The 24890-nt window shown below is 44.3% G+C and overlaps 1 protein-coding gene and 1 long non-coding RNA gene across 2 annotated transcripts in view; both read left to right on the forward strand.

Moving 5' to 3' along the window:
* The first annotated feature begins 2430 nt into the window (after positions 1-2430).
* The window catches only part of WIPF1 (WAS/WASL interacting protein family member 1), a 51109-nt gene continuing 28649 nt past the window's right edge, over positions 2431-24890 (forward strand). Inside the window, 2 exon segments of the mRNA XM_066553479.1 lie at positions 2431-2503; positions 2506-2598. Of these exon segments, the coding sequence (XP_066409576.1) occupies positions 2431-2503; positions 2506-2598 (166 nt within the window).
* LOC136558782 (uncharacterized) lies at positions 2745-5997 on the forward strand. The gene is made up of 2 exons (XR_010783928.1): positions 2745-3825; positions 4250-5997. It is a non-coding gene; the product is annotated as an uncharacterized lncRNA (long non-coding RNA).

Consider the following 24890-nt stretch of genomic DNA (forward strand, 5'->3'; position numbering starts at 1 on the left):
ACACAGGACCCACATAAGTGCATAAACACTGTGCTGCTGCTGGAGACGAGGAGTACATTACCTCCCTGAAAGGTTTGTTTTCTGCTATGGGGACAGGCAAGATATCACCTTTAAAGTCGCTGATAGTTCAGCACATCAGAAATGTTTTTGACTTTGGACACTTCTAGAAGGTTGCTGTCCTTGGCTTCAGTCACAAGACCTCACATTTTCATATGTTTACTAGTGCTAGATAAATTCTAGCACAGCCTCCAGGCCCCTAGGCATGCTGCTGTCTATAAATTACCCCTCTCTTTTCTTAAAAATTGTGAATCTGATAGAAAGTCTCCCAAGCTTCTGTCACCTGAAGGTTGCACAGATACTGACTTCTAACAGAGCTCTAGAGCACTCATCTCTTTCTGAAATTCAAAACCCAAATACAGAAAAGGCAAAATAATCACACTTCAGTCACAATAAAGTCTAAGAGACTGACACAGCTATGGAAAAGAGCCAACCTGTAGACAAGCATTTCCATGCCCACTGTGAGAACATTGCTGAGTCCTGCTGGCTGCAGGTGGGTTATCTACAGCAAGGACAGGACAATTTCACTTGTTACCATGCAACAGGCCAGCCTGACCAGCAGGCAGAAGTCCAAAGGAGTTGTAGTCTACTGCATCACAGCAATGATGGATCACTCAATGGATTCCCCAGAAAGGGACAATTTTTCCTAGCAAAGGTTGTCACCATTTCCTGTCATCCCAGCACAAATCTCCCATTGCAGCACATCTTCCCAGCTTCTAAAAGCTGAGCAGATCTGTATCAGTGTATCTATTTATCCCATATGGAGCCTGGATTAAACACATTACATGGTATTTCCCCAGCATGTAGACAAGAGGAAGCTGTTTGCCTCTACGTGACTTTTCAGCTAACCAATGACCCAAATGCAGTTTGCTGTGCTGAGGAACCTCATGTGGATCTGTGACCCTCTTAAGAGGGCTTTGGGACTGTAAAGACAGTAAACACAGACTACCTGCAGTTTTACTATTTGTGAGCACTGAAATTTTTGCTTGCAAGCTAATCTACATTGTGTGTATGGGTGAGAAAAGGGTGCACATAAAAAATTGTACCAGTTTTTGTGTTTTCTTGTAGTGCTCCAAGCATACAATGACACAGAAACAGAGACATGACCTACATAAAAGCCTGGCAAGGTTTCCAGCCTTCCACTGAAGACAGCACAGTAATGCCATTGCTCTTATGACAGCATGTCTCACCATAATGCTGTGCCTTCAGGCAACAGCTCATCTCCCGAGGAAAACATGAAAGTTGCAGCAGGTTAACCTAGCACACAGGTTACTCAGTCTTTGACCTTGCTGGGACATGTTGCTACAAGTGAATCAAGAGCATATTTCAGTTCTCCAGGACACCTGTCCCTAACATTTTTATTTTAGATAACAGTGTTATATAGCTGCTGGGCTGGACCATGTCTACACATGGAGTAAACAGAAACCATCTAAACACCTCCAAAATGCGAAATCCTACAGAGACAAAAGCATGTGAGATCAACGTCGGCTCAAATAGACACTGAGGACACAGTTCTTGCACTTCAAACCTTGCTCCTATCTGCACAAGCTACTCCATTACATACAGCTGGGCATTTTTCCATCCAAAACCTCAGTGTTGGACATAAAAACGTGAACAGAAATTTTGTTTCTAGAAAACTTTTAGTCAAGCTGAGGGGGGAAAGGGAACAGAATCTATTGCTTGCCTGGCAAAGCAATCTCTGCATGAGTTAATTGAGGTATGAAACGCAAATACCTTCTGGGGCATCCTGCAGAGATGGGTAATTGACCTTCCCACATTTCAGTATACTGCAAACCTTAACAGGGAAAAAGCAAGCATCTCTTTCCCACTGTTTAATTACGTTTCTGCTCTACCGTGTGTCTCTGCCTGGTGCCTTGCTATTCCCCAGGTGAACTACCCCTTTCCCGCTGGCTGCCATCGAGGCCATCGAGGCAGGTCGGGAGAACAAAGCGTGCTGCGAGCTCGGTGGGCAAGGGGAGCCCCGGGAGCAGGGCCGGGAGGAGCGGGGCTGTGCGAAGGGATGGCATTGCGGGCGGCACAGCTGCCCCAGCCGTGAGGGCACGGCCGGGGAACCGCGGAGGCTTTGAACGGGATGTGTCCTCGGCAGAGCCACCGAAGTCACAGTCCAGGCCGTTGGCACCTGGGGACCCGAGGCCATCTCCCTGTAAGGGGCTCTCTGTAACTCTGACTGCTGTGAACTCCCACTGGGCAGCGGGCACAGAAAGACGGGGCAGGGCCATCACCGGCACCCGCGCCACCTGGGAAGGGCCATCCCACGGGGAGCCCGCTCCGCCGGCCGGGCTCAGGGGCACAGCGCGGGGGACGGCCCGGCCCGGCTCGGCTCGGCTCGGCTCGGCTCTGCGGGCCCGGGGCATGTGCGGCGGCGCGGGCGGCGGGGGAGCGGCGCCCCAGAGCCGCGCCGTAGAGCCGCTTCCTGCCGCTATAAATAGCGCCCGGCCCAACATGTCCCGGCCGCCGCAGCGGCTGCAGCGCCGGCGGGACCCGCCGTGCCCTCCCGCCGCCTCGCCGGCACGGAGCGCGGTAAGGGGGCTGCGGGAGCCGCGCGGGGCTCCCGGCGGGCGGGGCGGGGGGCTGCGGGGCGGGCAGGGCTCCAGCGGCCGCCGCGCTGGGGCGGCTCGGCACCCCCGGCCCCGCGGGACGAGCGCCCTGCGGGTACAAGGGTCGGGAGCCCAGTCTCGCCTCGCGCCTGTCTGCTCTTTCTCTCTTTTCTTCCAGACTGCTCTGTCTCGGGCTGGACGCGTTCCTCCTGCCTCCCGAAGCCGTGCTGGCAGGCTGGGATCCCTCCCTGCTTCCCCTCCATTCCCGCTTCCCCCGGGTTGGGCGCGTGCCCGCGGAGGCGGCTGGCGCTGCCTCGGGGCGCAGCCCCCGGCCCCTCGGACCGTGCCTGTGCCCGGGCTGCCAGGGACGGGGCTGCTGGCGTCCTTGTCCATCTTTGCTGCTCTACAGCCACGGCTGTGAAATCCTGGCTGCCGTGTCAGGGTGGGGAGAGCCTCGCTGGGCTGCGGCTCACGCTGGAGCCGGGGCACACACCGCTGCCTGCACGTGTGGCACCCACGCTGGGCATCCTTGTTTGGTCACACACGCAGGTGTTCGTGTCGCAGCCTCCCTCAAGTGCTCATCTGCAGCGGATGTTGAGGTGGACCGTGTAGTTAGGCTGTATGGTGGAGTCAACAGAGCGGGTCTCTGCCCTCTGAGCTGGCTCTTGGGGACTTTTTGGGAGGAATCAAGTTAGGGAACCTCAAGTGACCAGTCTTCAAGTTTGAGCTTGTCTTGCACTTTGTTTGCCTCTGCTGCTCTAATGGCTGTGTTTCATCTTCTAATGAACACCTTCTGGAGTGCAGGGCTATGTGCCTGCTCAGAGAGTAGGTGCTCCTCAGCTACCACGTAGCGTGTGTGAGCAGCCTCTCTAAAGCAAACGTGATAACAGCACTTGTCTCTGGCACCAAGGTGTGCGTGTTCAGGAACCACCACGAGGTACTTCTGAATTATTCCTTTACTCCTGAAGTGTGTTCTCAAAGACAGGGCTGTAATAAGCAGCTGCTCTCAGTTTTGACCTTCAGGGGATGGGCAGTGTGTTTTGCTTCTCATTCACATCCTTTTTAACTCTGTCAACCTTCCCATCTGTTTCTTCTGTCCACTAGCTCTTCCAAGCCCAGTTTGGGAGGATGGTGCAGAGACCCAGGAGGCCACATAAAAAAGAAAAGGTCCTCTCAGAGCCTCGGCTTGGGAGCCTTGCCTTCAGTGAAGGTGGGAGGCATGGCAGTGCACTTTTTCAAGTGCTGTAAAGCACGAGGCCAGCTGAGCTGGCACGTACTTTCCCCTCTGCTGTGAGGGGAAGGAGCAGATAAGGAGGAAATACAGCTGTTCCAGAGCACTTCTGCCCTCTGTCCAGCCGGAGCATGTGAGGGGGGAGGACCTACGCAGAAAGAGAGATTCAGGAAGAGAGTGTGAGGGTGGGGAGGGGCCGGGGGAGGAGAGGAAAGCTACAAATGGGGAAGAAAAGCTCTTTATGTATGCACAAATGTTATTTAAAGATCTGTTTAGCTAGAGCGAGAGCAGATAGCCTGAGATTATGAGATTGTATCTCTTGAGCCCCTGTTATTGTTCCTCCAGAAAGTGCTGCTTTTCATTCCTCAAGTATTATGTATGTCTTTCTGCCTCACTCTTCTAGGCTCTTCAGCATCCTCTGACCTCAAGCTGAGCAGGACATTGCCCTTAGCTTCTGCCTGTCAAATGTGTAGTTCTCTGTGTTGTACATGAAATGATTATTCCCATGGTTGGTTAAGGCAAGTTTCTGAGGAATGTGAAGCAAGAGGCACGCCAGTCCTGTGGCTGGCCTTGACTGGAGTGCAGGCATTTTGGGACAGGGGCTGTGCCTGGAGGCTGTGGTTGCTCTATGTGTTATCCTTGGCAGCTTGGGGATTCCTGCCTCTGCTCCTGTCCCTCCCACCCTTCTCTTCTGTCTTATTGCTGCTCACCTGTTCCTCTGGCTGTGCTGCAGCTGCTTCAGCCTTTCCCAGTTATCTCTGGGGTTGTGCTGAGTAGCTCAGAAGTCTGAGTAAAAGAGAGCTGCTACTCCCTTGTCTGTAGAGAAGTTCCCTCTCAGCCCTGTGCTGACTCTCTCCTGCCTCCTGCTTTGACATCCCTCACCCCAACGCCTGGGAATTAAAGCAGTTGAAACTCTCTAGCTATGTCCTAATTACTGCTGCTGCCTTGCTATTTCTTCTGAAATTGCACTTCCAGCTTTCTCCAGGATTAGTTTACTCTCTGAATGGCATCAGGTAGTAAGGTACGGTCTTTTGGGGCTGCACGGCTACAAGACCACTAAACCTTTTTTTTTTTTTTTCTTAATGGAAAACCCAGTTACCTACTCCAGCAGGGTTTCACTGCTTTTACCTGTGTAGTACAGACAGAACTCAAAGTGTGCATCTAAGAAAAGGTATTGGCTGTGGAAAGAGCAATTTCCCACCTGTGAAAACAGTATGATCTTTACATCTGATGACATCCAGACACCAAAAAGGCCACTGAGAAGCACGAGCAATGCTAATCCCTTTGAGAAGGGAGCATGCTGCAGTATTTATCTCCATTGCCTACACTACATAAAGTTCTAACAGCTATTTAGTTTTCTGCCCTGCTTATATAAACACCCATCTGCTTTGTGGGGAGAAAAGAGTGCATGTTGGTGTTGTCTGACAATTGTGACATGACAGGAAGTTATAGGCTTCCTTTGGAGCACACGTGTTGTTGATGGCATACATGTACAATTTAGTAAAATGTCTTTATGCAGCAGCTTTGAGAAATTTTCAGTGCTTTTAACTACCTTGAGTATTCATCTGGTTAATGGACTTATGTATAGAAACCATATAAAATAATGATGCAGCAGAAGGGTGGGTTTCTTTAAAGTTTATGCTTTTGCCAAGGTAAACATATCTTAATTATGGTTTCTTCACAATAATGAAGTGTTATCAAAAATTTAAATCTCATTAAATACCTCTATGTTCTTTCTACTGACTTCTCTTATTCTTGACTCCAGCACTTTCTCATTTTCTTCATCTGGTGCACTCTTAACGTTTGGTCTGTGGGGTTATAAAAAGGACTGTTTACTGTCTTGGTTCAGAGTCTGTGGTGCTAGCTGTGTCTGAGTAGACGTGTGGAGACCCAGTATATGGGGAGATAATTAAATTCTGGGATGGTAGAACAGATTTTGGTAGTACTGAAGAAGTGGGTACTATAAGTAGCCACCACTCTTCAAGGCAGCTGTCTGTCCTGTGTGCAGTTAAGACCTACTTGTTTAGCTCCTTACTTCAAAGAGGTATGTGAAAACCTGTTATTGAATAATAACTGCTGAACTGTTAGTTGGCAAACAGCCCAGAAAAGGCATTATTAAAAAGTAAATTTTAATAAAGATGTCTAAAATCATGCTTTAGTAGGCTGCTTTGTTTAAAGTAATTTGTGTGCTTGTGGTGACCAGTCTGATAATGCAGTGTTCACCAAGTACATGCATGAATTTGTCTGGGTATCTGAAGAGCAGGAAGGAGAAGTAACAAACTGTTTACTATGTTAGTACTCTGTTGTGATCCTCTTGGGGACTGTGTCACTGCTGCTGAGCTGAGAGTGAAATCTGAATAGTGAAAAAGTTATTTTTTTCAGTGCAATAGCCCTGAACATCAAGGCCCTGAAAGGTGCTGGAGTTGCTCTTCATCCTTGCAGGCACACAAGTCTGCAAGTGCAGCTGTCCTTGGGCCTCGTCCAGCACAGTTCACACAGATCACTCAAGAGTGTCTCTGAGGCTGGAGACGCAAGTGGCGGGGGAGCAGTTTCGTCTCAATCAGAGACATCAAAGGAGCTCAGAATAGAAAGTTTTTCCTAATTCCTGGAAGGAGATAAACGGGAAGCACAAGGAGTAGTTTGAGAGTCTGTTTTGTAACACTTAACTCAGCCATAACTTCATTAGTGTTCTTCATTTGGATCCAATTACACATAAGTGTGCTTTGGAGTTAAAATGTATAGTTTTGTAATTCCTTAAACTACTAATGTTGTGGGAGCAGAAGTTTCTGAGTTTTAATGTGTTCACGTGCAGCCCTCATCTTTGATGTGCTCAGTGTGTGTATGTATGGAGCTCCCACCATTTCCTTCTGGGCTCAAGCCCACGAGAAGGACCCTCCTGTGTGCCTGTGCATGCTTTCGTGAGAGCCCTCTTTCTGTTTGTGCTAAGCTTGAGCTCATAACTCCTGCTGAAGAAACTACAGGATATTCTTCAATGGGAAGTAGTACAGATGTTAAAAAGAAATGCAGCAGCTTTTCTGTTTAACAGCAGCTTCAGTGAGCCCAAAATAGCTTCTGCATGTTTCTCTTATCATAAGTTCAGGAAAAGGGGTGATTCCCTCTTCTTCCCTCTCTCTAATATTTTGAGTCCTCTGAAATCCTCTTGCCACGAAGAGCAGGCAGTGTGGAGCAGGCTTCCTCTGTATTCTTCTGGACCCTGACTTAACAGGGCCAGAAGTGAGCCCTAAACAGAAATTGCATTCCTTGGCACAGAGTCGTGCTTCAAAGAAAAATTTCCACTGAGGTCCTTAGTGGTGAGGAGGGCTAACCACTGAAACTGGTTGTCCAGAGGAATTGTGGAGTCTGTTGTTGGAGATGATCTAAAAACTGGGTAAGGCCTGAGCAATCTGCTTGAAGCCAGGTTATCCCTGCTCTGAGCTAGATGAGATCCAGCAGTTCCTTCCAGCTGGCCGTTTGCCATGTTTGTGCATTACGGGGGAAGCATGGCTGCCTTTGTCTGTCCCCAAAACCAGTGAGAATAAATGTAGTCTTAAAATATCTGAAAATGGCCTTGACAATTCTGAATAAAGACTTCAAAAATTGAAGTATGTAGAGAAGCATAGTGTAAGAAGGTAATTTTGCCCAAAGTCTCATAACAGCAGGTCAGTAATAGTGCTGGGAGAGGATCATAAATCTCCTGGCTGGCAGACTAGTGCCTTTGGTAGCTAAAAGATTTTGTCTTCACACATAAAACTACCTCCTTTCCCTACTCAACTATTTTCAGATCATTTGGTAACAGAGACTACACTTACCTGCTGAGAGATATCTTTCTTTTTTTTTTCCCCTTATCAGTCGTGTTCATAGGGAGTTTTAGTAGTAAAGAAAAATGTAGTGCATTGACTTTTTCAGAAACCTAGAAAATTTGATCTGGAAAATAATTTGGTGAAATAAAGACAAGAGCTGCAAAGGAAATTTTTAGAAAGTGATGTTATTCCCAGTTAGTTGCACAACAATTAATCTCATATTTTTTAAGAGCAGAAAATAGCAGACGAAGCTGTACACTGAATCCAAATTTGAATCTCTCTTTGTTTAAAAAAGAAAATTCACTTGAAAACTTCTAAAAACCTGGAAGCTAAGAAGAACACAGATCAGCATTTTAGAGAGTATCATGGAAGGAGTTAAGCTGTGAGTTAACTGCATCTGTGTTTCAAATCCAAATGCTATGAACAAGGCACCATTCAGATCTTCAGTTGTAAGTTATGCTGAATTCGTTATGCTGCGTTTTTTTTAATTCTGTTCAGAGGAGAAAAAAGAAAATCATGTCAGATGAAAAAAATCATTACTGTTGTTTTGGTAGCTTGTTTTTTAAGTGATGAAGTAGGATTTTTTTTTTTTTTTTTTTTTTTTTTTTTTTTTTTTTTTTTTTTGTCTAGCACTTACGCAGGTCATCTGCTAAGTATTAGCAGCTGTGGAACGGTGGAGTTGCATAAGCATAACTAAAAGTCAGTGGAGCCTTGCACCATTCTGCAGATCTATCCATTGCTTATTCTCCACAACAACAGATCAATTTTGTAGCTCAGTTGACACAAATCCCTAAATGTTAAGAGGGCATCAGCAGGCATGACAAGTTGGGAAATCCTTTAAGTCATGGAAATCAGATAGGATAATGCATTATTTTATTGTTGCCACAACCTGCTGTCCAGTTAGGCATGTGCCTTGGTGTTCTGTGAAGAGAGCTGTGTCAGAGTAATGCCCTGGAACAGCTGAGCCTGCCAGCTATACAAACCTGATTTGTCTGGGCAGCTTGGCTTGGAAGATGGGTATGGGTGCTATGCCTGGCTGCTGTGGGAGCAAGACAAGTGTGAGTGCTCACACATGTGTCCCAGATTAGCCATGCTTAGTGATATGGCTGAATACAACAGTCTCTTTTAAGCGTTAGAAGAGGCATCTTTGCATGTGTGGAGCTGAGGGCCTGGAATGTCTTGGCAGGGGAGATACCTGCAGCGCACATGTGAGCGTGTTGGCAGCAGCAGCAGCCCGAGGCTGGCAGGTCCAGCCTCTGCCCCCCGGTTTTTGATACTGGCTCAGCACATCGCAGGATTTGGTTAGCAGGGTGTGTTTCTTCCCACTGAACCTGAGGTTACAGAGAGCCTAATCTCCTGAGGTTCTGACTTTTAAGTCATAGAATATGTAATGAATTTTCTGTTCTAGACTCTGGCTTTGTTTTCAGCTTTGTTTTCAGCTTTGTTTTTTTCATCTTTTCTTTTGCTGGTTTAAAGATCTCCACAGGCAGGAAAGACTCTGAAAGGGTGAGTACAGTGTTACTAAAATATGATCCTTACAATACTTTTTCTTGGAAATTAAGGAGATAAAATAAGTTTCAGCAAATAGTGTCCCTCTAGACCGGTCCATGTACCTGGTGGCTCAGAGCTAAGCCCTGTTCCCTCTTTCAAGACTTGAACAGGAGTTTGGCTGAGCTCCCATTTTTTCCCCAGTCCTTCTATATTTTTTCTCTTTTTTCCTTTTCCCCCCACCCCTTTTCCCTGCCATTTTTAAAGCAGTGATATGAAAAGTTCAGTGAGGATGCTTCCCCAGGTAAGTGGTGTCTGTGCTGTTTCTGCTGGGAACAACAGGCAGTGCTTCATTTGCTCACCTCACCAGCAGCCTCTGAAAATGGTGGGACTTTTAGCTGCCCTGCAATTGCCTTGGTCCCTGAGGAAGGCTGTAGGTGCTTGGAAGCAAATTGCAGCTCCAGTTGAAGTAGCACTCCAGAGTTGCAAGTGTGGCATGGATCAGGAGCCTTCCTTTTTGAGTAGTCTGAACAGGATGGTAGCTGTTTGTAGCTAGCACCAGCTAGATAGATGTGGAGAACGTCTAATAAAAAATACATGGTGGTGAGTAGAAGAGAGGATTGGTTATTCCCCCCCCCCCACCTCCTACCTGAGGAAAGATTCCTCAGCTGGTAATTAAAGGGTACTATTGTTTGATGGTCTTTTGGTTCAATTTGATTTGCAGTTTGGCAAACATGGACAGCATCAGCCATGTAGTACTGAGCTCTACCGTCCTGTCTTTGGTTTACTCCAACTGATCAGTCCTCCCATGACCATCACATCAGTCATTGCTCTCTTCATGTCCTCATTACCCAGCACTGACTGACCTACTTTGCCTAACATATTCCCAAAACTGTTTTCTGGCATAGGAATGCAAAATAGAGATTTTTTCACTGCTACTTTCACATTTGAAGTTACCAAAGACAGTTTTCAAAGGAAGTATTAAATGTAAACCAAAAAGGCTGCTGTGTTGTGTATGTTGTAAGTCAAGAAGCCACTTGCTCACAGTAAGTGAGCTTGCATGACTCACTGTAGTGGTCTCTTTATATGGATGTCTATTTGGTCAGGTGCTCCTCATGTATTTCATATGATCGAGTGCCTTGTCTTTAATTTTAAGACCCCTGAGATAGGGAATGTATTTGAGCAGGGCCCTGTAGAATACATTTTCTATTCCAGTAGTATGAAATGAAAAATCAAAGGATAGCAATGTGGTGGTATCCCTGTGTGACGATTTCAGTTTTAGAGAGAATGCCATTCAAATGAGGCACACACCTACCAGTATATCATTGTTTATGTCTGCAGGTTACATTTTAAACCATTCCAGACCATTACTACTTTGAAACAGAAAAATATATTCCTTAAAAATTCAGCTTTTCCATTCAATAATCCTGATGGCATCTTGGAATACAAAACTCTCAAATGGTAGCAGGCAGCCCCAAACCTTTGTTTTAATACTAGGCAGAAACAAACCACAAATAATTATCACTTGGAACTTCCTACTGTATTTTCAAATAAAAGTTCCTCATTTGATCTTAATAGGTGACTTAGGAAGGGACAAAGTAATTGCCTCATGGCACAGTTTACCTGAAATAGATTATTCTTAATTGAATTGACCAGTGTCCCTTGGGTATAAATGAACAACTCATGTTCTTATCTCATTTGAAATTAAAACTAAACCAGATAATGCTTTTCAAAGTGAAACATCTTACTCTGAGGAGTTGCTGCATACTTACACTTACTTGTACCCTTAGGTGGAACTAGAGCAATATTTATTTTTTCATTTAGTAGTTATCCTTTTCCAGGCAGCTCTCTGCAGGATCGGTGTCTCCAAGTTTTATTATAGCTTTTCCTTTTTTTTTCATTTGTGCATCCTTAAAAAAAAGTGTGCATGCTGTTTGGTGTCAAGAGGAAGACAAATTAACTTGAGCTGCTATAGGGAACTAGAAAATGAAGCGTTCCATAACTGACAAACAGCTTGAGATGACTGGACAAGTTCCCTCTTCATTCATCTAAAATGTGCCAGTTGTTTAGCAGAACATCCCTGATAATGCGAGTGAATTGCAGGGTAAAACCCAGTTGGATGTCATCATGTGCAGTACTTAAATGAGAACACTGAGGGATTTTGTGCTTCCAAGGGAAAGAATTGTCATTGTTGTCTTCTGTTTTGTGTTACTTGAAGTTCCCCAAGAAAGTTTCCTCTTAGGAGGAATAATGGAGTTTATAGTAAGAATGGTTTATGACTGCTCTTTTTTATTTGAAAGCTTTTGTAGTTCTCAAAAAATGTTTCTTCACCATCCACTCACTAATTGGCCAGACTGGGGAGGCACTGAAGAAACCATAGAAATTATACCACATGATATCTAATACCAGAGCATTTAGAGCTTCCAAGGCCTTTGCTCCAGGCCATCCATTGTGAGATATAGGCAGAAGCAAATGAAAATATAATGGGAAAACATGCAAGAAGGGAAAGTAAAAAAACCCGAAACCACGCAAAAATGTATTTTCACTTTTTTCCCTTTAGATAGAAATAAAGAAATATCCTGCTGCCATTTCTTAATGAGGCAAGGTTTTATGCCCTAGGAAGTGAGAACAAAGATACACAAAAAAATCCACTCTGAACTAGCAGAGGGTTGATAGGTGTAAGCTGGGCCCAGTGCTCTAGGTGCACAGTTTGTGGTGATTGGGAGTGGGGCTGCAGCTCTGTAGGACAGGTGAGCAGCATTGAAAGCAATGAGCCATGGAGTGCCCAGGGGCACTGACCAACCACCAAAGGGAACAGAGGGCACACAGGTGCAATGCATGAACCATGAGTGTATAAAAGGTTGGGCTGAAGAACAAGATGGGCAGATGCCTGGAGCCCTCTGAGGTGGTGTGGTGTTACTCTGTATGGGTTGAAGCCTTCTGCTATTGTCTGGTGATACCTGTGTATCATGGCCATCTCAACTGTGCCATGCTCTGTGGCACATGCTGTGACACAGTGCTGCCCGTGGTTCTGTGGAACGCCATTGCCGAGATGACACCAGTGGAACAGGATTGCTCCAGACAAGGTCAGGATAGCATTTTTCAGGACTTTCCTTGGAGCTGTTTTCTGTTGGGCTTCTTTTAGAAGCTTTCTCGTCTTGTCTGGTAGACACTGCTGATTATTTTTGGAAATCACCATTCTGAAGATGGAATGACTGTTCCTTCTGCTCTAAAGCCCCAGTGCCCATGGCATCTTTGCTTTAAAGTTTTGCAGGGTTGCTGTTATGTGATTGTGCTCAGGAGGAAAAAACAGATTATCTGCAGGATTGTTTGGTGCATAAACCTGGGTTCTGTCAAGTGACATTGTCAAAAATTGCAGTTTAAGTTCCTGTATGAAGTCTGGCTTGTGCAGGTTGTGTTTTTTTCATTTCTCAATGGAGCATGTGACCCCTGGTATCACTGTCATTTCTTCTAACATGCATTGAATCAGGATTTCTGACCCTGCCACTAGGGAATAATGTCTGGTATAGAACAAGTGTAAAAGAACTTTTAAGTAGCTCTTGAGGGTATAATTATGGAAATAGCCTTTGGGACAGTCAAGGGTCTTCAAAATCCAAATTTTCCAAAGTGATGTGAAGTGCTAGCTTTGGCATTTGAGGCTGAGAGAATAATCCTTGTCCCATTTACCAGCAAAAAGCCCAAAGTTAAATATGTCACAAAGTTCACTTAAATCTGAACTAGAAACATCAAGTAGGTATATACAGCCTGTATCACAGCTTGTGCAGCCGAGCTCCTGCTGGCAGCGTGTAGTGACAGGGAACAGGTGAAGAAACACCTTTAGACTCCCACAGTGCTTGGGGATGCTTTGAGGCATTGCTGGGAGAGAGCCAGGAGTAGGAGCTGACAATTCATCCTCCATCAGGAACTGCTGGGCCTGCTGGGACTTGGCCCACAGACCAACTGGAACCATTGGGCTCTACCAAAATGCCCGTGACTAATCTTTGCTACCCAAAGGGACCCATGTTTTCAGGCCAAGCAGGAGGGGTTTTAGGAGGTCTTTGATGCTTTTCTCTGTGTTGTTCTCTTAGGTCACTGTTGTGGTACAGCCTCTCAGGAAAGACAGCCAGCTTTGCTGAATAGTCTAGAAATTGGACTGTAAGGCATTTCTGCTCTTTTAGCAGCACTATTTCAGAAAGCCATGCTTCAAATTACACAGTCTGGGGTTTCTGTTGAGCATAGGTAGTGCCCTTGGAGCCATAAGCCATAAACTTAGCTGTGAATTTAATTTTTCAGTTCTCTACTATATACTTGACCTTTTGCTAGTGGGAAAGGAAAGAAGAAACAAAACACATGTAGAGGAGGATGCAGACAGATGATTGCATGTTCAGTTATAGTTGTGTATTGAACTTCTGCTAATGAGGGAGACCAGGTGCCAAGCTGTTTTGAGCCAGAATATCATACTACTGCCTCTGCTTAGCTCAGCCCTCCCATTTGGGCTATCCTGACTGTCAGTTCCCAAGTGTGTTATGGGAATTTGTGTCACAGGTCCAGCTCCTTGTATTTGTCTGGCTGTGGGAACAATAGGATATTCCCATACCCTTTTGAGGTAGAGGTTTGTCTTGTAAGTGCAGTCTCCTGATAACTGACTCAGTTTCAGCAGTTGATGAAACCAGGTTTTAATGAATGGCAATATAAAGTGTTTTATTTTTAAACCAGCAGTTTACTCTCTAAGCCAGGTGAGTTGTGGCTAAACATTGCTTTCTGTCAGATTAAGCATAGTCTGCATGCAGTGAGTTGGTAACCCCAGGTCTGCAAGACAAAATTTCCTGCTCAAAGTGGCCTTGCACGACTTCCATGCTGAAAGCCATCATGAAGAAGTCAGATTGTCAGCAGGATTGAGGCTATTCCCTGCTTGGCTAATGAGTGATCCTTTGGGACCAGGGCCATGGGTGGGCACAGTGGTGTGAGCAGTCTCACTTGGTCGTGTCCCATGTGGCTCCCCCTCACGTGTGAGATGTGGGATTTCACAACAGGGCTGAGTTCTTTTCACTGTCTAAGGAAACAGAGAGTGCTAGTCTCCAAGGCTGTTATCTGGATGCTTTTCATGGACTCTGCAATGCTCTGTCACTTTTTTAACTACTGCTCTCTGAAATCACAGTGGCAGACTCTCCTAATTCATAGTAATTACACTGATAATTAAATAATAATGTGATATGCAGTGTATATACATATTCATGTACTGATCGTCCCTTTTTCCTGCTCTATTTTTCTTGGCAGAATATGATTGTCAATAAATATCAATGCAACACAAAGACATTGTCTGATCTTGCTCACCTTACTTGGATGTAGTTCAAATCAATATGGGATTGCTGGTACTTGTAGCTGAGCAAAGAATAAAATCTCATCTGTTACACAGCAGAGAAGCTGATTCTATTTTATAATTACCCAGCAACTATGCATAGACTCCCATCTGTGGCTATATTTGGCATCCAGTTATTCCTGATGTGAAATATACCACCCATGGGAAGAATGCAAGAAATAGACTAAAGTTCCCAAAGGCTGGGACTTGCTTTCTCTTAAAAAAAAAAACAAAGTTAAGAGGATGTGAGCTTTGGCTCGAAGATTCAGAATGTAAAGGGGAAATAAGCTAAGCATCAGTAACAGCTTGAAATTGTATGGTTTGTGAAAAGATGAAAAATTGCTCTTATCAATGAATATTCTTTGTGTGGTTTTAACATGTGTGATGTTCTGGTAGATCATGATTTCCAAGGTGTAGATTTGTCTAGCTGTATTTGCATGTACATATATGTATCTGTATATAAATATGTATACTGATGCTCGTGGGAAGTTTGAATATAAAATATTACTCAGATTCAAATGTGATCTTAAAACCAGTTGAGGTTTTCTACTGAAATAACTAAATATATAAAAATATGTCATCAAATATTCAGCTGAATATTTGAAAACTTTCTGACTCATGTGAATAGCTGAAGACAAGTTGCTCAATAATAAATATATTTTAAGTTTCCCATCATAGCAATGCTTATCTACTGAGAAAAGGTACTTGAAGCCTAGGCATGCCATTGGAAAATATAGCAAACACTGCTCTAGAAAAACAGCTAGACAGATTTTTACTGGATAAAGAGTGTTGAAAATATCCTTTGGAAACATAGCATGGATTGTTTCTCTCTTGGTTGACCTGCTTGAGTAAGTCCATATTCTTTGATAGGGTCAAAGAGCTTGTGTACCAAGCTTATTGTATAAAAAGCTACAAACTAAGAAATCAGGTTGTATGTGGAAATAATTATTGGAAGCCACAACCAGCACTCTTATTAAAACTTCCTTTTTGGTTCCTGACAACATTCTAAGGCTATTAGAAATAATCTACAATGATATGAAGGGGCTTCCACACAAATAGAGTTCTCATTTTAGAAATATACCCAATTACATATACATGTACATCTATAAATAATACGTATGCACTGCAGAACATTTCTTGAGGAGTCTGTTAATGTCTATGTCAAAGGAGCAGGGAGGACAAATACCTTTGAGAGCAAGGTTTGTCAGTTCAGCAGTTTTTGCTCAAGAAATACATCGGCATTTCTAGGCAAAAGTAAGTGTTCTTATGAATGGCTTTCATTTATGTGGCTGAAAGGATAACCTGTGGCTAAACCCAGGAGTGATAGCTGATAATGTAATCTCATGCACATAGCTGTGTAAAGGGCTTTGAGTTGAGTTTGGGAGGGGGGGTTCACTGTTTTCAGACAGGACTGGAACTGTGTAAAAACTCTTCATTTTCCACATAGACATGACTAGAGAGTGGCAATCTGCCAGAACACTTTTGATCATCAGATTTTGCACACATTCCAGATGAGGGACAAAGTAGATTCCCTGTTTTATCTGGTATGATTCCCCCACCCCCCCGAAGAAATGTGTTAATATTTCATCATTTTGAAGAAATGTAGTGGGCAGCATTAAATATTTACGTCTCTCTGAAGTCACACAGATGCCACCAGGATCCCTAGCTCTACATCACACATGCTCTAATTCACCCCAAACACCCACTGTTTACTAATCTTCAGCCCCCGTCTGTGCCGATAATGAGAAAGAGGAAATGGAAACAGCAGGGATTATATGCTACTGAGAAGTCCCAGTTTCTGGTTGTAATTCTTTCAACAAACTCTTGCAGACTGTGCTCCTGCTTTGAAGTTTGAACACCTCTGTATTAGTGCTTGGCTCTGGTGATTTGGCTGACTGAGCTAGGCTTAGTTAGTTTATTTGTGGTTGCACGTTCACGGTTCCACACGATGGTTTACTCTTGCACTCGCCTGTGTTGTGCCTCCTCAAAGCTGGGGCAGTGCAGATTGATTTGCCTGAGCACTGAGATGTTAATTGCTCAAATTTGCTGGTGACAGGTTCCAGATAGAAAACAGTCCTCACCATATCCACTGTTCTGTCTGTGTGTATAGTCATAGCCATATTGGTGAATTGGGTGATTTTCTGTATAGTGAATAAATAGGGCCTGTTTTTATAAGGCAGAAAGTATGTGTTGGTCTTGAATGCTGGGTTTCAGCATGCTCTGTTAGTCTGGATCATCATGTCCAGTATACTCAGATGTGTGAGTAGTGCAAGTTTCTAATCTAAGCCAAAAACTTCAGAGCCCACGATTGCCTTCTTATCTCCATAGCACAGGAGAAGCAAATCATTTGTGTAAATAGCTTTACATCAGTTTCTCTTAACATCTTTCTGTGGCTTATCTGTCAGGCCACTGTGCAACTTCTTATTGCTGCTGGGGTGGTCCTTTATTTGTAAATCAAACACTGTTTGATCTCGTGGCAAGTGAGGGGAAGTCAATTTATGGCTTTAAAAACAACTTGTGCCATCTGCAGGGTTACTAATATGTGTCTCCAGGAAACACCCAGGTGTTCATAAAGGAGAGCTTCATGTATGCTTTCCACTCAGAAGCTACAGAGATAGCTTAGTCTTGTGTATGTGTATATATGTATTTGTAAGGTGAGACATAGCACTAGTTGCAAGTGGTTGGCTTACACATAATGACTGCCAAAAATCCCTGTTGGAGCTTTGCTCCTCTGAAAGGTGGCAGCCAACATTCCTCATCTGTGACAAGGATGGAGTAATAAATGTTTTGTTTACAAGGGATGGAATTTATCTTCAGATAAATTTAGCTTCAGATCTTTCCCTTCTTGTGTTAGTAGTGGTCCACAGTCAGAGTTGACAGATGCTCTGGTGAGTCGCTGAGTCAGTGGTGACTCAGCAAACCCCACTGTGCCAGAGCTCTGTGGACACGGTGGGTCCCCGGTGTCACACAGCTGCCTTTGCTGTCCCTGCAGTGCCTCTCCATGGCCCCACTGAAGGGCATGCAGCACTCTGAGCTTGGCTGGAGCAGCTCCCTGGGAGGCTGTTTGCTTTGGGCATGGATTAAAAGTGGCTGCGAGGCTGCTGCGAGTTACCTGCTGGGTGAGCAAATTCCTCCCCTCTCGAACAATCCCAAGTGTCTGGGGGGATATAAAAGTGTATTGACCCCACCAGCAGCTCCAAGCACAGCTCTGGCACAGTCCATTGTGTGTGACTAGATCCTCACAGAGAGGCTGACACATTAAAAGTGACTTTGTAAACGTAGCCCCTTCTTAAAATGGAGAGAAATAACCCATCTCTTGTCAGGGATCCAGGCTGTCTGAAAGCTCCTGGGGGAGCAGCTGGGTGAGGACAAAGAGGCAGTGTGCTGAGAGCAAGCATGGCCACTTCCTGAACTCTTCAACTTCCCCTCAGTGCCTCTGGAGCTCGGGGTCTGGAGTGTCATGTCTCTGCACGCTTACCAAGGGGAAGATGCTTAAGCTGCATGAGGCTCACAGTGCTCTCAAGTGTCTTCCAGTGTAAATAATACCTTGGCCATTTGGCCCAAAACCTTCAGTGGGGGCAGAGCAGGTGCATCTGCAGACATGTGTTTGCACATGCTTTCCTACTACAGCTGCAGAAGCTCAGAGGTGCAGAAGGGTGTGTGTGAGAGAGTTGTCTCATGCAAAAGCATCCATTTTATGGGCTGGTTTGTTGGGGGTTTTTCAGTCATGTACATATTTCATTTTGCATGGGTGTCCGATGTGTGTTTACACATAAAATGCTTGTGTCTTTTATTAGCTGAGGGTAATTTGTTTAAGACTTAGCTGCTGCTCTGTAAATCCTGTTGTGCTGTCCCTTTGCTGGAGGTCACTACTCTCACATCTTTGTGGATTGTCAAAACCATTGTTACTCCATTGCCAATTATTTTAACCCACTGATATAAATTACTGGAGCTAGTTTGGCTCATTTGATAGTAATGAACTAGTGAGAGGTGGTAAGAAGCACTGAGGCAGCAGATGGAAATGTAATCCCTGGCTGGTGGTCACCAGGAGGCTGCTCACAACATTGATGTCTTCATCTGGCACAGTTTAATTATAAAGATGACATTTTAGTGGAAATGAGTTAATTTATGTAGAAATTGCATAGAATTCATCTACCCATGGGCAAAGAAGCAGCTCCGATTGGTTTGCTCTGGGTCTCTCACTGTAGCCATGGTTTTGTGTGACAGCCTGGGTAGTGGCACAGCCAGCTTCCTACTAGCACTTGGCTGGTTTTGCCTGGAAGTGAGAAAAGGGGGGAAAGAAATCTTGTGAGCTCTTGACCAGCAGGTCAGCTCCTCAGTGTGGTCCAGGGCACAGGCTGTGGAACCACTGTGCCACCACACTTGAGGCAGCTGTGGGGTGCAGTGGGAGAACTGAATGGTGGATGCAGGACAGCCATGACTGCGTGTTGCTGCCAAAAGATTTGCATCCCAAATTTGCAGCATCACTGTCTCTTCACTTTCTTCCTACCTTCAAGGTTTTCACATTCACACTTAGATACAGCTAAAGTAAATCTGTGTCCCAGCAAAGATCCTTGCAGTCAGTCTGTAAGGGAACCCCTGTGGGTCTGTAACCCACTGCTTTCACACAGGCCTTGCCAGGCTGATCAGGCCCCCTGGCATTGTCTGTTATTTCAGCTTGCACTAAATAAAGGAATGCCACATTTATCTTCACCCCTCCATTAGCTTCATTGACAAGTGGTTAGTGTTTTCCACATGGAGCATCTTCCAGCAGAGCAGTATCTCCTTGCTGACTCTGATGTGACCATTCTGCCTCTACTGTGATCTGGTAATCTTCAAACTTTACCTCCAGACTGTAGGTGGTGCACCTGGTGGTGCACTTAGGGTTAGATTGCCTTTCCAAAATTTATGTGTCTTTAAAAATAAAATTCTGATAAAGCACCACCTATTGACTAGTCCTGTAAACATAGTACTCCAATACAGTACTTTACTGTCCTTCCTTTTGTGACATATGTTCAGACCTATTTGCCCAGTGCTAAGATAACAATATGTGGATGCACACTGATACAACTGAGAAAACCCCTGCTCTTCTAAAGACATAAACTACTTTTCATAGGACTCAAACTTCTGTTTACTGTATTCAAATGAAAGTATTTCTGAAAATTGCTGATGACTGCATCTGTTTGAATTCATCAATTCACTACCACTCTGAACATTTGATAAACAAATGGCCTTGAACTGAAATTTCCCACGCCTGCAGTGTAATTACATTCTCCACTACTGCATTTGTTTCCCCTTTAAAAGCAGGGGGGGAGGCACACTAAGTATACTGTGGCAGAATCGCATTCAGCATTTGGTATTAATATACAGTACAAAAAGGTCCATTGAATCATGGAGTGACTCAGAAGGCAGTAGAGGAGGGCTTTTTGGCTATGCAGAAATGTCAGTGGTTCAGCATTAGATCAGAAATTTCTTTACATGTTGTGAGGGACAGTTAGTAGTTTCATCTGATGTTAAAATGTGAGCACAGCGGGTCTAGCAAGGTGCGGTGAGGAAGTGTGTGTCACATGCTGCTCACAGGAAATGAGCCTGGAGCTGCTGGGGAAGTTCAGAACTGGGTGACCTCCAACAGATTCAAATAGCACAGGTTAGTGCTCTTAAAACATCTCTTTAGCTGTCCTGCCGGGGCTCTGCGGATGTATTTTCTCTGATTTTTGGCAGCAGTGGGTGAGGAGTGCTCTGTACTGCAGTTGTGCTAGCGGGCAGTAAGCAGTGTGGGATTTCAGAGCAGAACTCTACAGCGCAGAAATAGGAAGCTCATCTGTGGGTTAGCTTGGTTTGTGCAAAGCTTGGAGCCTGCCTTGCAGTACAACAGCAGTGGGGCCTGAGTCATATTAGAAGTGTGGATGAAATCTTCTCCATCTTGTTAAGACTTTCATAAAATAAGTTAAAGGTCTGGATTTTTAATAGATGTGTTTAGTGTTAATAAATAGCAGAAAGCACTTTTCCAAGTAGAGGTTAAAATCATTGACTATAGTGAAAACTTGTTTTAGTTTGTTTAGGCTGTACCAAGTATGTAGCTCTTCTCTTTGATTTTACTGGCACAGTTTCTTGTTAAGGTGTTCTTTCATTCCTGGTGATTTCTGTTGAGAAATTGCATCATGACTTTTCTGTGCTGGAGAGTTTCAACTTGGGAACACATTGCATCAGGAATTAAATTAACCTGAGTTGGTGCTGGAGAATTTGGGAGCTCTCAGGGGGAGACTCTTTAATGGGATGTATGTTTTGTACTCTAGCACAAATATAGATTTGTTACTTTTAAATTACTGGGCAATTGTGATTAATTACAAATCTTAAATGCAAAGTTGGAGTGAAAGTCACAAAGAAAACAACCTTCAGGATGATAAAATGTATAATACAGTAGTAAGTGCACAGAATCTGAACTAAAAGGAAATCCCATGTGGTGCTGGGAGAGCATGGGGAAGAGGAGGTGACAGCTGCACACACAGCCAGCTCCAGCAATGTGGCTGGAGGCCAAGCTGCTCACTCTGCACCTTGGGTCACAGCTTGAGAGGCAGAGGGACTTGGACAGGGGTGGGGTCAGCAATCTCACACGAAGAGCAGCTGCTGGGGATGACAGTGCTGTTACAAGGCCATGCCAGGCATTAAAATCAGAGATCTGAGCGTTGGGCAGGAAGTCCTAAAGCTGCCCATGGTACTTCCCAAATATTTAAAAAAATGTTTTTCTGGTCATGTAGAAAATCAGACTGAGTTTCACAGCTCTCTCACCCTCCTCATACCACCTGGAGCATTCATCCTGATGTCAGTGCAGAAACCCCTGTGTAAGATGAAGGCAGTAGCTCAGGCCAGGCCAGGCTGCTCCAGCACGTGGAGCTGGATGCTGCACCTGGCCCTGCTGCAGGGCATGGAGGGTCTTGGCAAGCTGGGAATAGCAGGGCCCTGTTCCTGGGCAGTTAAACAGCTCTGGGGCTCAGCCTTGCAGAGCTTTGCTCTCGTATTTCAGGCTTTGGGGCTTTATATGCAGAGAAGGCTTTGGCCTTAGCTGGGCTCCTCTGCTTCTGTAAAACCAGCAAGTTTTCAGGGAGCCAAAGTTCTGCCCCAAATCAGCCTTTCTGATGTATTAGGGTTTATAGTCTTCACTGGAGCACTGTTGAAGTAGGAATGTGATTTAAAAGCAATTTAGTAAAATCCCACTGCAGACATTTTCATTTCAGCCTAATCCTGTCTTACAGTGACTCATCTCAGATAGATTAGGAGTTGTTTTAAGCTAAATGTAATGGCTTGTAAATAATATATTTGAGCTTCCATGTAGTGGCTTGTGCCAGGTATTTGAAATGGAATTAAAAAATAAACTGATGCACATTCCTAAATAAATAAACCCTAACACTTCTACTCTGCTACCAGGAGTGAACATAGTTGGATAACAGGATTGAAAGAGCAGGAGAGTTGTTCAAGAGGGGGGATTTCTGAATGGGCCTTTTCCAGCAGCTTGTATTATGAAATCCAGGGAAAGAATGTTTCTTCCTCTAACAAATTAAAAAGGAAATCTGCAAAAAGAGGAAAGGGAATAAAAAGTACAGACTAAACAAAATGAATTAAAATTGCATTGGAATGAGAGAGAAGGAAACCAAAAAGAACATGATAAAAAATGGAACCAGATGGGTACAAATTCTGTGCTTAGGAAGCAGAGGCTACTCTTCAGCTGCACTTCAGAAGTTCAGAGACTGTATACATGTGTCTGTGCATTTATTATGTATGGAAGAAAAATTCATTTTTCTGTGTATTTTTTTTAGATGTTTGTTTTTTTCTTCCCTTCGGCAATGCTAATATAGAAGTTTATTGATTTGAGGGAGCTTCAAATTTAGATTAAAGCCTCATTAAAGAATCTTTAATTCTGCAAATAAATAGAATAAACCACTCAATGTCACCTTAATCACTGGCTGGTTTTACTCCCCAAAAACTACATGGCTGTGTTGCACTGTTGAACTTGTATCCACTGTGCACTTGGATCCATAGCACAGGGTTATTCTACTCTTGCAAGGGAAAAAGTAGGAGTTAAGATGTGCAACATCAGCTGCTTCAGACAAGACCTGCATAGGCCAGCTTCAGAAAGTTTGCAGCAGAATCCCCTTGTGGGTTTCATTTTGCCACGTAGTGTATGCCAGGGTTGCATGGCTGTGAGGGACTGGGCTCTTGAGACTGATTTCTAAATAGAAGTAAATCTGTAAAATGCTGAAAGGCTACTGTTCTTACATTTTATTTTTAAATGACTGATTTTTGAAGATTTTACTGTGTTGTTTCTATTACTGAATACATAAAATGGTCAAGTGTATTTTTTGTGGGGGTGTTATTTGCAGCACATCTGTCACATCTTCCAGGCTGTTGCCTCTCCTTTTCTTCCCCCCACACATTTGTTTCAGCTTTTGCATGTGTTTTTTTCTAGCCTAAACTACAGAAACCTCCTAATTACAAAGCTAGTTGTTGAACCATGTCTCTTACTAGGAGCAGCTGTTGTAGTGGATAACTCCATTAGTCTTACCATCCCATCCATGGCTTTTTATGCCTTTCTGTTTTCCTTCCATGGTTTGTAATGGCTTTTACTATGTATGCAATGCTGAAGTTAGAAGAATGATCTTAAATTTGTTTGAGAATAAACTGGGTCCTCTGGCCTCAGTGAACAATAAGGAGAACCCAGCCAGTGTGTTTCCCTGTTCTGATTCCTCTTTAGAAGGAGGGGGGCTCTTCTTCATAGTATGCTTCTACTTTCTCATGCAGAATTCCTACTTATTCAAGGAAATACATAATGGACACATGCTCAGGCTCTGTGATCCCCAACAGTTCACAATTAATAGTTCTTTTCCTTTCTTCCTTGCAGGATTGTGCAACTTGGGAAATGTTATTGCCATTTAACTAACTTCAGAAAGTGTATTCTGGACTGAATTGACCAGACCTCCCATTCTATGCAAGCATCTCCTGCTGGTGACCAGGTACAGAGCCTGTGGGGTTTGCACTGAGGGCTGGGAGTGGGTGGCAGTCATGGTGTGAGCAGCAGCACGGGAAGCTCCTCTGCTGGGTGTCATTCCTGGCCTGTAAGAGTTGGAAGCTACAGAGCTATCTCGTGTCTTAGGTTGCAGTGTGACAGTACGGGAGTCATTCTTCTCCAGGGCAGCATTAATGCTCTGATGTGCCACACCTTTCCTAATGTCAGATTTAGGTGCCTTAGGTCACATCAGATTTTATGCCAAATCCATACGCTTTTAACATGTGAAGTGAGTTATCTTCTGTTTGTTTTTGTGGGTTTTTTTCCATTCCAGTAGTACAAGGCAAACAGTGAAGGGGTTTAAGGCTTAGCAGCTAGGTCAGGAGAACTAAGGTATGATATTACCAGGCACAATGAATCTGTAGCTGTCATGAATTAGAGCAGATGGCATTACACTTGAAAACTGCACAGTGAAGCCTGCAACGTTTACAGTTTGGTGCTAATGAACAAGTACAGTATGAAAAGGTTCACTGAAACACATGGTTAGTAAGAAAGAACAGTGTGTTTACTTTTAAAAAAATCTTAGTTTAATTATTTTTTAATTTAATTTTTGGTTTAATTTTCTTCTCATTGCAGCAGAGGGTCCATCAGAAAGCATGGGCTGTAGATAGGCTGCAGTGTACTGATCTGGAGCTGGTGCAGTCCAGCAGATCAAGTATTTCCCATCTCAAATGCTCTGTGTTGTAAACCCCAACTGTGGCTTCCTTATGGTTACTGGGCCATAAGGAAGCCACAGTTGGGGTTTACAACACAGTGCATTTGTGCGACCCTCCCAGCATCAGAAACTGATGCTGGGAGGGTCGCAGAGTGGTTTGGGATTTTGGTTCTCTGTAGACATGAGCACAAAACTATTCAGGGTTTCTTCTAGATAAGTCTGTAGCTGGTCCGAGTGGGTTGATGCTGTGGTGTAGTTTCAGCACTACACTTGCTTTGGAAACCACAGTCTGGAGAAATCTGTGTGCTAGGCTTGGGAGATGTGAGCAGGAAGAGCTAGCCCCAGGAACAGACAAATGTCTCACTTCATCTGGGGATCCACAGCTCTTACCAGGCATTGGACTGCTGCTGGATGAGGGTTGGTGCAGACTATTGTTTGGAGGATTATTCCACAGGACTGAAAAAGATGGTACCACTGTGTGGTCAGTGGTCAAACCTCCCTGTTTGGGTAGGAGGGGATGGGCTGTTCAAAGAAGGGAGACAAGCAGGGTAAGGAAGATATGAGTATTTATAAACTGGCATTTAAAACCTCACAATGCAATGCTGAGACAAAGATGATACATTGTCACTCTCAGCCATTTCACACATGATATGGGATTATGGAAGGTCCCAGAAACAGCAG

The sequence above is a fragment of the Molothrus aeneus genome, chromosome 7 (genome assembly GCF_037042795.1).
Source record: "Molothrus aeneus isolate 106 chromosome 7, BPBGC_Maene_1.0, whole genome shotgun sequence".
NCBI lineage: Eukaryota > Metazoa > Chordata > Aves > Passeriformes > Icteridae > Molothrus > Molothrus aeneus.